The 10,992-nt window shown below is 34.7% G+C and overlaps 3 protein-coding genes across 5 annotated transcripts; 2 read left to right on the plus strand and 1 right to left on the minus strand.

Annotated features, from left to right (window-relative positions):
• The first annotated feature begins 1,742 nt into the window (after positions 1-1,742).
• On the plus strand, positions 1,743-3,125 carry LOC115715594 (uncharacterized). 3 transcript variants are annotated; one of them, XM_030644339.2, is made up of 6 exons: positions 1,743-1,966; positions 2,109-2,159; positions 2,250-2,372; positions 2,466-2,539; positions 2,648-2,798; positions 2,869-3,125. In XM_030644339.2, exons 1-5 carry the CDS (start codon positions 1,922-1,924, stop codon positions 2,778-2,780), a joined length of 426 nt encoding a protein of 141 aa, XP_030500199.1. In that variant the 5' UTR covers positions 1,743-1,921; the 3' UTR covers positions 2,781-2,798; positions 2,869-3,125. The 3 variants fall into 3 exon arrangements, with proteins under 3 accessions (XP_030500199.1, XP_030500266.1, XP_030500333.1); XM_030644406.2 differs by having other exon boundaries at positions 1,751-1,966; positions 2,047-2,159; positions 2,648-3,015; XM_030644473.2 differs by having other exon boundaries at positions 1,751-1,966; positions 2,055-2,159; positions 2,648-3,015.
• A 1,022-nt stretch (positions 3,126-4,147) lies between these two features.
• Positions 4,148-6,593, plus strand: LOC133029060 (putative expansin-A17). The gene is made up of 3 exons (XM_061108035.1): positions 4,148-4,918; positions 5,020-5,341; positions 5,427-6,593. Exons 1-3 carry the CDS (start codon positions 4,783-4,785, stop codon positions 5,734-5,736), a joined length of 768 nt encoding a protein of 255 aa, XP_060964018.1. The 5' UTR covers positions 4,148-4,782; the 3' UTR covers positions 5,737-6,593.
• Positions 6,069-8,352, minus strand: LOC115715318 (protein COP1 SUPPRESSOR 2). Its single transcript, XM_030644200.2, has 7 exons — positions 8,068-8,352; positions 7,701-7,896; positions 7,336-7,602; positions 7,123-7,246; positions 6,965-7,038; positions 6,714-6,871; positions 6,069-6,591 (listed from the first exon to the last, which is right to left on the minus strand). The coding sequence occupies exons 2-7, from the start codon at positions 7,793-7,795 to the stop codon at positions 6,425-6,427; spliced, it is 885 nt and encodes a 294-aa protein (XP_030500060.2). The 5' UTR covers positions 7,796-7,896; positions 8,068-8,352; the 3' UTR covers positions 6,069-6,424.
• Between the last annotated feature and the right edge of the window lie 2,640 nt (positions 8,353-10,992).

The following is a 10,992-nucleotide window of genomic DNA, read 5'->3' on the forward strand; positions in this document are numbered from 1 at the left end:
TCGAATTGACAAGAATGTCAAGTCTCTAGATATAAACAAAAGTGAAGCAAATATCTCTCATATTAAACCCTTCAAACCTAATTTTTTCACTCACAATCCCTTTCCTTCTAGTTTATGGATACCTTATGGATCTTCTCGTGGTCCTTAATTTTGCTCAAATGGTGTTGGTCATATGATGAATGCCATACATCAAGGTGGTCTTACCTCTAGACATGTCAATCACAACAATCCCAATTCTACAGCTCGCGCTGGTTTGCCGAGCTTTGGAAGAGGACAACCTAATTCTTGGAGCCAAAAGCCACAATGTCAATTCTAATATAAATTCTATCATAAGATGGGTCATACAACCAAACAATGTTTCTATATGTTTGAAAGATCTTTTACATGTCCTGAATCTGTTAACCAGTTTCCTACAATAGCTCATCTTATTGAAATGCAAGCTTGCCATGCTTCACCTGAATTGATCTCATATGATAATTGGTACCTAGAATTTGGAGCAACTCATCATCTAACAAGGGGTCCAATCTCGGTGCCCACAACTCCTACACATTGGTAACTCATATATCCTTTCTCATTTTATCTCTCAACATCTCACCCTTAATAATCGGATATATGTTTCTTCCATAACCAAAATTCATTAAGCATCTCCCAATTTGCCAAAGACATCAATATCTTCTTTAAATTTCACTCATTTTCTTGTTATGTCAAGGGTCAAGACACTCAAAATACCACTTTATTTGGGAAGCTTGACAAGGACTTTTACAAATTTGATTCTACCTTAGTCAACTCTCCTCCTCCAGTGTCACTCATTTGTTGCCTTCTGAGTTGGGTCATCAGTCTTCAAGTCCTTACTGCCTTAATCACTTAGTGTCATTACCAAATTTAGTTTTTCTTTGTGGCACAATAAGCTTGACCAACTTACAACTAGAATTATAAAATTGGCTCTATCTTCTTGTAATATCCAATTTTTTAATAAAACAATTTTTGATGAGTGTATAGCTTTTGTCTTGGCAAACATCATAAATTACATTTTCCCTTTTCTTCCACAACTTATAATGAACCTTTACTACTTTTACACTCGGATTTGTGGGTTACTGCAACCATAATAAAATAAAATTGTGTCACGTGTACACTGTGTTCAGTTTAACATGACACTTAACACCTAACATGGACGAAAATATTAAATTGCTAACAGAATACGAGTATTGGAGATTTTACCGCCTAAATGTGGATTTTGGGAGTTAAGTGAAACCAAAATGAAAATTTTGGGGGTTTCGCCGCTATTTACCCTAAATAATTATAACGTAAACGAATATGAAAAAAATAGGCACCATTTTTTGTAAATTATTTATATTTTTACGTTTAAAGAATATTTTTTTATTTTTTTACATTTTTACGGTTTTCCAAAAAATAACACGAAAACAATATAAAATCAACAAGAAAACTACATAAAAGTAACATGAAAATAACAACAAAAAATAACATACAGATAACAAAAAATCAACAACAAATTAACAAGATTACAACATAAAAAAACCGTAAAAATAAAATTAAAAAAATCGTAAAAATATTTAAAATTCCGTAAAACCGTATTTTTGTAAATTTTTTGTTGTTTTTATATTTTTGTGTAATAATCTCAATTTTTTTTAGATGTCTAAATAGGTAAGAGTGCACTTTTAAGGAAGTGCATCTTAGAATCACATATAAATGATTAATTTTTTTTTTTTTTTCTGGAAGGGTATAAATGTTTATTTTGGGTAATTTTAAAAAACCCCAATTGAAAAGTCCTTGGTGAAAGGGTGGCGCCAATGTGAGAGTGAGGAGTGTGGAGTAAGGGCTTTCATTTAAAAGGTTGCCGCGTAACTGAGAGTGAGAGTGAGAGTGAGAGAGAGTGTGTACTCTTTACTGTGTTTGATTGGTAATGGCAGAGAGATCAGAATCTTCCATCAGAGCCACTCACACCGAGGTACGCTACATATCTATCTACCTTTTCTTCATCTATCTCTTAATCGTTCAGCTCTCATCTGTCGCTTGATTGTATTTTAGCTTTCCAGTGATCAATTTAGGGTTTGATCCTTCCTTTGGAACTCTCTCTTCTTACTGATCAGATTCTTGAAATGGATGCCAAAGATGATAACAGGAAGCGATTGAAACCAGCTGTATGTTGAACTCCGACTCCGACTTCAACTCGAATGACTCGGTACTAATTTATGTCCATTAACTGATTGACTGGTTGCCTTTGTTATAAGGTGGAAGACCACGGAGCTATTTTGATGGCTGAGGCTGAAATTGATCAGACTAACGGTGCATCGCCAGAAATGGAACTTCATATCACTCAAATTCTTGAAAAATTGGACAGTTTCACTAACCTGGTACTATTTTCACTTACATAATATTAATAATCCTTTTATTCATTCATTTATGAAATGGATCTTCTCATTCTTGCTGTTTGTTGTTTGTTGCAGGTGTCTGAACTTCTTGAATCTGGAAAGACAATGTTTAAGGAGCTCAGTAATGAATTCGAAGAGCGGATGATCACGTTAGTAGTACCTATTATATATTCACTTCTATATAATTCAATCTTTAACTTAAATTCTTGCTCTGCTCCAACCAAAATAATTGTTATTGTTAATTTGCAATTTTGCAGGATCCATAAAGAACAAACGGAGAAATGGATGGACGAGATCAAAGAACTCAGGTTGCTTGATGCCTCAAATGAGGAGGCTCATGCTCTTCTGCATAATGCTCGATACTTGCTCCAAAATCCTCATGTTGATTGATTCTCATCCAATTTCAAGGTATTCGATAGACACTCGAGCTTTATCATCGTTCCAGCACTATCCACTTATATAATCTCTGGTTATGCAGGTCAAAGGAGTTACCACTTTCAATATATTAGTAGTTAGTATTTGTTAGAGTTTCCATATACTAGTCTAAACTCTCAAGTTTCTTATATGTTCTACATCAAAGAATAAACTACATTCTTTGTACATAATAAAGGACAATTTCCTTTCACCTCTGACTTTCTTACCTTTGGATCAGAGGCACAAAACTATTTGTAGCATGGAGAATTTCACTATCACAAGTAACTATTATAGTAGATGAAATGAAAAACACTTGAACTTGTGCTTTGTCTTATTTAACTTATGGCAGTTTAACCAAATAAGATCATTCATAATAAACAACAATAATGGTTTAATAATTTAATTAGATATCAGCCTTATTGCTGATGATGTTTACAATTCTTTTTTCATGAATGAATGGTTTATAGATAAGGTAGAGGTCTTATACTTATAATAAGTGAGATATATATATTTTTTTGCTTGGTAGCCCATGGAGTTAGTTATATATTATCATAATATTGGGATCGTTCATCTGGGTGTACGTATATATCAATATATATATCATCAGGGATTGCATCATCCATGTGGGTGTAGGTGTAAGTGTGGCAAATGTGGTTGAGGATGGGTGAGGAGTTCCACTAGACATGGCACATAATGTGGCACTCAACTCATGTTCTCCCACTTCAATCATTGCTTATATAAGATGAACTCCCATCCATCCACCGTACCTTGAAATTAAATTCCTAATCCTATTTCTTAATCAACAAGTTATTCCCATCATTTGCATATACGCGTACCACGTTATTCTCCCACATATTACTCGATTAAATGTACTTAAATCTGTACGACTTTGACTTTATTGTTTTAGTAGGATTATCGAATGCTCTTGTTCAATAACTTTATTCAGATAATTTCCTATCATTATATAAAATAAAAATAAAAAAGTATCCGAACTCAAATTTATAAAACCACCGGCTATCAATCTTTGATAAGTCAACTGCATGTTTATTGGTAATTTGCCTCTCAATTGTACTATGAAGTGTGAAACGTACTGTGGAACCAATCGAAAGAAATAAATGCCAAAGAAAAAACAAATAGAAGTACCACGGAATCAAATATATATATATAGATATATTATATATAAAGAGAAGTGACATCATTAATCTTTTATTATAATTTTTTAATCAATATTTGTGTTTGAAAATACAGAATATATTTTTTTTTTTATAATTGTACTCGTTATAGTTGCAACATTATTTTTGTAATTTTTTGAATTTTTTTTTTTAATAATTTACAATGCTAAAAATAAATTTGAAGGTTTTTGAACACACGTGGTAAATTGAAATATCAAGAATTCTATTTTCTGTATTGTAAATTATTCAGAATGTTTAAAAAATTTACAAAATAATATTGTAACTATAACGAATACAATATTATTATAAAAATAAAAATATTTTAGCAAGTAATTTTAAAATATAGAAATTAACTAAGAGGTTGTAATAAGGAATTATAATTAGAACACAGATATAAAATAAGAAAAAAAAAAGGGAAATAGGCATGATGTGCGTATAGAATTATTATTATGTTTTTTTTTAATGTAATAAACACTATTAGGCATCTACAGTTTGTGTTTATGACTTGAACAACAAGATCATAAGAATCAAGTGGGTGTTTACTAATTTCCAAATTGATAAATAACTCAAGTGCACAAGCTCTTAAATTACGGCTAACATTGTTATTCTTATATATAGGATGCACATTACCATCTTAGTGATGATCAGCAGTCAACGGCTTCATTAACATAATTTTTTATTCCAATTTCTATTATGAATTATATTCTGTAAGCCGTACAATATTGACATTATGGGATTATAAATAGCCATTAAAAGCAGCTTATTGAGATATAAAAGATAGAGAGAAAGAAAAAGAGAGATAATCAATGGAGACATATTACGTTGTTTCTTGTGTTTTATTGTTTGTTGGAGTAATTTCAACCCAGCTCAGAGGAACATCAGCCGCTTGGCAACAAGCCCATGCAACTTTCTATGGTGGAAGCGATGCTTCAGGAACAATGGGTGAGTTACAGTACCTGTACTTGTTAAATATGTAATGAATAATACATGAATGCATGTGTATGATATATTAATGAATGCATATATATATATGGATGAATTAGGGGGTGCATGCGGTTATGGAAACCTGTACACTGATGGGTATGGAACAAAGACGGCTGCTCTGAGCACTGCTTTGTTCAACGATGGAAAATCATGCGGTGGGTGCTATCAGATAGTGTGTGATGGGACCAAGGTGCCCCAATGGTGTCTCAAGGGCACTTCCATTACCATCACTGCTACAAACTTCTGTCCACCAAACTATGCTCAAGCCAGTGACAACGGCGGCTGGTGCAACCCTCCCCGCCCTCATTTCGACATGTCTCAGCCTGCATTCGAGACCATTGCCAAATACAGAGCCGGGATCGTTCCCATCTTCTATAGGAAGTATGTACTAACTAAATATGTTATATGCTACTAGCCCATTTGATATTATAATACATTTGTCTCATATAAATATGGTGTTTTTCAGAGTTGGATGCAAGAAAAGTGGAGGCATCAGATTCACCATTAACGGAAGAGACTACTTTGAATTAGTGCTCATATCCAACGTAGGAGGAACTGGAGATATTTCCAACGTATGGATCAAAGGCTCTAAAACCAACAAATGGGAAACCATGTCCAGAAACTGGGGTTCCAATTGGCAGAGCCTTATGTATCTCAACGGCCAAACCTTGTCATTTAAGATTCAAGCCACAAATGGTAAGACCCGAACCGTTCTCAATGCAGTGCCTTCTAATTGGAAGTTCGGCCAGTCTTTCACCACCAAAGTTCAATTTTAAGCTCAACTACTACAGGACCACCGCCACTAGCTCGCCTCTGCTACTAATTTATCTAAACTTTGTATTATTCTGTATTCTATTTTATTATCTTTTCGTTTTCTTGTTTTACTTTTACTCAAGTAATTATGTACTGCGCCTTCTTGGCTTGTGGCTCTGCGTTTTTTGCCAGAAAGCCCACCAAGAAAGGCTTAAAAGAAGTTGGACTCATTTCCAACTCTGATAGTGAAAATATACACAGCACAGAGAGCCATAGGGCAATCCAATTTATCTCTTTTTAATAAATATATAAGAATTACTTCTCAACCATGAAATGACTTTAAATCACCAGGACATTTTCAAACAAATTTGCGCTTAAATCTTATTTAGAATAATAAGAAGAAGAAAACAAAGGTATGTATTAGATTTCCTTAATTGAAAATGAGGGAAATTGCACGTTTGACATAGAGTGATGTAAGTTAGGGGCACCAAGTGTCGGTTGTGTGGTAGCCAAAAAGTCTTCTCATAATGTGTGGAACTGGAACTGGAACCGGAACTGGAATTGCAACCGCAACGCTCTTCAACCATGAAGGCAGGAGCAGAGATTCATTCAGCAACTCCAATGAAGCATCCACCAAATGGTCAAAGGGCTTGTTGATAATCAAGGACCAGATATCATTAGTAGAAGAATAGAGGAACACAAGAAACCATGTCATCTGCGCATAACCCGCTGGCGCTCTCTTTTGCGGAAGCGCTCTAGCATAAATTGATCAGTTGCAGCTTGCCTTTGTCCAGCTGCCTCTGTGCCAGTATCGGCTTGTCTGGGTGCACCACCACCTTCTTCTTGTGAGCTCCTGTCTTTGTAGAGCTCAGGATGCTCTGCATAGAAGGCAGAAACAAACTCACTAATTTGTAACAGTGACTAACAATGAGAAAAGATAAATGAGTAATATGTGTACACTAACAATATTATGATAAAGTTATATATATGCGAAATCAACCTCTTCGAAGTTTTTCAGCATAGTCCCTTCCACGCTGAAAGTAATCGGCACTGTAACTTGAAGGGATGCTAAATTCGGATTTAGTTCGGCCCATGAGCCGCTTCTCCTGAAGAAGCTTTTTAGCAGCCTCAGTTTCCTCAATATTTTTCAATTTGTATCTACAAAACATCACAGTGAATAAGTAATAATGACATGATTACGTATCTCAAGCTCAGCAACAGAATGAGAATAGATAGAGCAATGGGGCTTACTCAATGGGAAGCTGAACTTCAGCTATCCCGGTAGTCCACTGAGTGGAGCTTTCCTCCGAGTTTCGCTTCTTTACCTGTAAAAGAAAATGCAATCAAATCAATCTATTTACCTAATACAAGTGAAAAATATAGCAAGAGAAGGAAAAGTGAATACTGACTTTGAGATGGTCAGGGATTTTGTAGAGTTCATCTTCAGCATTCTTCAAATCATTCTCAATTTGATCAGTTGCATCCATTGTCCTGCCCCTCTTCTTTGCTAATTCTTGTTCAACATACTTCAGCCTGAAATTGATAGTTCATGGAAAATAAAGTTGTAAGCTTGAAACTGGAGAGAGAGAGAGAGAGAGAGAGAGAGAGAGAGAGAGAGATACATATTGGGATCTTCAACCATGACGGCTGTTTCTTGAGCAAAAGTGTCTTGAAGAACGAGGTCATCCTTGTCCTTGTCGACATCTGAGGGATCGGCAGGGGCCTTAGAGTTAGACTGATACTGATGGCGATGAGATTGGGTGTCGTCCACGGCCTTTTTACTAATGCCATTTTTGATATCAAAAGCACTTTCACCCCCGACAACTGCAGGAATCCCCGACTTCCTTTGCCTCTGCTTCTGAAGAAATTTCACCTCTTCCAAAGCCATTCTGTGAAAAAAAAAAAAAAAGCCCAAAATTAAAACCCCGAAAAGCATTACAGTTTGTGCGTTTTCTATTCAAAACTGCAGTTAAAGAAAGAAAGAAACCTTCTTTCTTGTTCATCTTGGCCTTCGTCGGTCTCAGGTTCAGGGGAAACGCATCTCTTTCTAAAATTCTTCTTCTTCTGCTGTTGCTGTTGCATTGTGTGGTCTTCTTCTTCTTCAATAATTTTCAGGATTTGCCTCCACACTCCACTACTATCTCTCCAAACTCAAACACACTGTTCTAATGTCCACCCTGACCCTGCAAAGCAAGTCCATGTAGATATGAATACTCTTACTCTACTCCTTCCCTCGTTAAGTTCAGATACAGTTTCAGTAAGCAAATCAAGTATTCGAAGAAAGTAACTGATGAGAGATGGAGTTGGGCCAAGAAATCCAAAATCAATCGTACAAAAGGGAACGAAGAACAAACCTGAGTTAGGTCAAAATTGCGAAGGGGCGAGCTGAAGGAGGTCGAGGGCGACGGAGATTGGAGCGTGACGGCCGCCGGGTGCGGTGGGGGTTTCTTTACGAAACTTCGGGTTGTGAATTGATTGGTAGTTTTGGTACGAATTTACTTTTATACTTTAGTTCTAGTTTTTCCTTTTTTTTTTTTATGATTTATTTACTACAATTTTTTCTCTCTTTTTTTTTTAGAAAAATAAATAAATTCATTCAAAAGGCACAAAGTCAAAGAGATTGTGAAATCAATACAAGCATAAACTATTTAAAGTAAGTTGAACAGTGGCAAAACGTGTCATCCTGTCGTGTTCGTGTCATATTTTATGTGACTCATTTTATATTTTTTGTCATGCGTGTCGACCTGTTTTTTTACTCGTGTCTAATTATCTTAACCCTAACCCTACCCGTAAAAAATCATGTCGTGTTCGTATCGACCCACTGTGACCCATTTTGCTATTATTAAAGCTAAAATTGTAGAGAAAAATAATAAATTTAAGCTCAATTAAAAAACTTATATACATTTATGCATATATAGTTTGTTATTTAAAAAAAAATAAAATATTTTTAATTTTACTAATTTTCCTAACCCTAACCCGTAAAATTCGTGTCGTGTTCGTGTTCGTGTGCCGTGTCGAAACCCGTTTTGCCACCCCAGACTACACTTGAGAAGTTTCAAATGAAAGAGTAAATTTAGCTAGAAAATGAGCAATTGGTTACAATGAGAAATAGAGATATGGGAAAAGGACTTTTGAACGTGAAGGATATAAGTAAGAACAATGTCATACTCATTGCAAGCATTTCTCTTGTTTGAAAAAGAATTTACCAAGCGCAAACAATCAGAGAATATATTGATACGAGTATATCTCAATTGCACACAAAGGAGAAGCTTATGAAGAAGGGCAGAAGTCTCCGCCACATGAGGTTCAAGCAAACCCAAGATAGGGGTAGCAACTGAACATAATATGCCACCATCATACTGAGACACACCATCGCCCTTAAACTAATTTGCCACCTTTCATAGCAAGTATCAACATCAACAAATAGATTGTACTCTTCCAAAATCAACTTAGAAACCGCACCCCCAATATGACCAAGAGAAATTAGTGAAAAGCTCAATGGAACTAGTGGAGCAATTTGAGTTTGAGCTTCCTAGTATCACCACAGATAGTTAAGAGCCCAGCTACTGGCCATATCATCAGAAAGAAGCTTATTATCATGTACAAATGTATTACGACGATGTCATATTCTCCAACAGAGGACAAGAAATTCTTCAACTTTTACCTTGAATAAAATATCCATAACCCCAACCAAAAGTTCATTTAAACTGGAAGCCATCTTTAAATTATCCAAACCTTTCAAACTCCAACCGAACCGAATGGATTTAAGAGAAGGACATAACCATAACGCCTGTAATGCTGTTTCATTACTTTGAAGACAAATAGGACATACCATAGAAGCCTTTATGCCATGCCTATTCAAGTTGGCATAGGATGGAACAAAATTAAGACTTACTTTCTAGATAAAATTCTTGATCTTAGGGGGAAGAGAAAACTTCCGAAGAAAATTCCACCACTTCGATGGCCCTGAAGAAGAAGAATGTTTACCCCAACCAAGCCTAGAAACTGAGCTCCAATAACAAGCCTTAACAAAAAATCAGTCATTATCAGAAAAATTCCAAATTAGTCTATCTTGTCGATCAAAGCTAGAATGAGGAATAGACAAAATGGATTTAGTCTCTGCATCATCAAAAAGTTCCACGATGAGTGGGACATTCCAATCACCCGAGGCAAGTTTAAGATCACAAACTCACTCAACATCAACCTTCCCTCAAAAAGAGTAGGATCGACCCACATGTTCCTTAAGGATTCAAGAATCATCACGGATATGGATGGAGTCCTCGCGCCCCACCAACCATCGACACACCCTTGAGCTCGAGCTGGCCCACCACTCTTCTCATATTGATGAAGAATTTCATTCAAGTCACCACCCCCAATCGAGGTCCTGAGAACTCATCTGCAAGATGCTCCATTATTTACTACATCATTTCTCTTCATTTTAACTTTCTCATCCAATTATTTTTGTAGTATTATTTTTTGGGGGATATTTTTTACATAATACACTATAATTAATTTATATTTATCATGATTAATTTGTTCCTTGTCTTTTTTTTGTTTTTATAGGTGGCGTTTAGTAACACTTTTTTAATCAGTTTTCTGTTTTTAAAAGTAGAAAAGTGAAAATATTTTTCAAAAACATGTTCTATAAAACTGTTTTTACTTTTCAATTTTATAATTAGAAATCAAAATTTTAAAAACAAAAAAGAATCACTTTCAATATTTTTTTAAACAGTTTTTTTTTTCTTAATCAATCTTTTAGATTAGGACCAGACCCGGACCCAAATCCCCTCCCTACGGCCCTGGCGCTAAACCCGACTTTTGACTTGAACCCGAATCCGACCCCGGACCTAGACCCGACTTAAATAAAATCAAAAAATAAAAATAAAAATAAACTTTATAGAACACACTTTTGTTTTCTGTTTTTAAAATTGAAAAACAAAAGTAGTTACAGAACGCATTTTTGTTTTTCAAAAACAAATTTTTTAAAAACAAAAATTTTACTTTCATTTTGTGATTAAAAAATTAAAAAACAAAAGTGTTACCAAACGGCACCATAGTTTATAATATTTTGTTATTTTTTTAGTTGTTTTCTTATAATTTTAGTTTTTTTGCTGAGAAAAAATGTTTTTGTAATTTTGAAACATTAAAATCATATTTTTGACCATTTAAAAAAAGTATTTTTGAAAAATTATATTTATATAATTGCAAAAAAAAAGTATAGGTATGTAAATAAAATATATATATATAAAAAAAAATATTTATGAAAAAACCTTTTTTTC

Source organism: Cannabis sativa, unplaced genomic scaffold (genome assembly GCF_029168945.1).
Source record: "Cannabis sativa cultivar Pink pepper isolate KNU-18-1 unplaced genomic scaffold, ASM2916894v1 Contig3, whole genome shotgun sequence".
NCBI lineage: Eukaryota > Viridiplantae > Streptophyta > Magnoliopsida > Rosales > Cannabaceae > Cannabis > Cannabis sativa.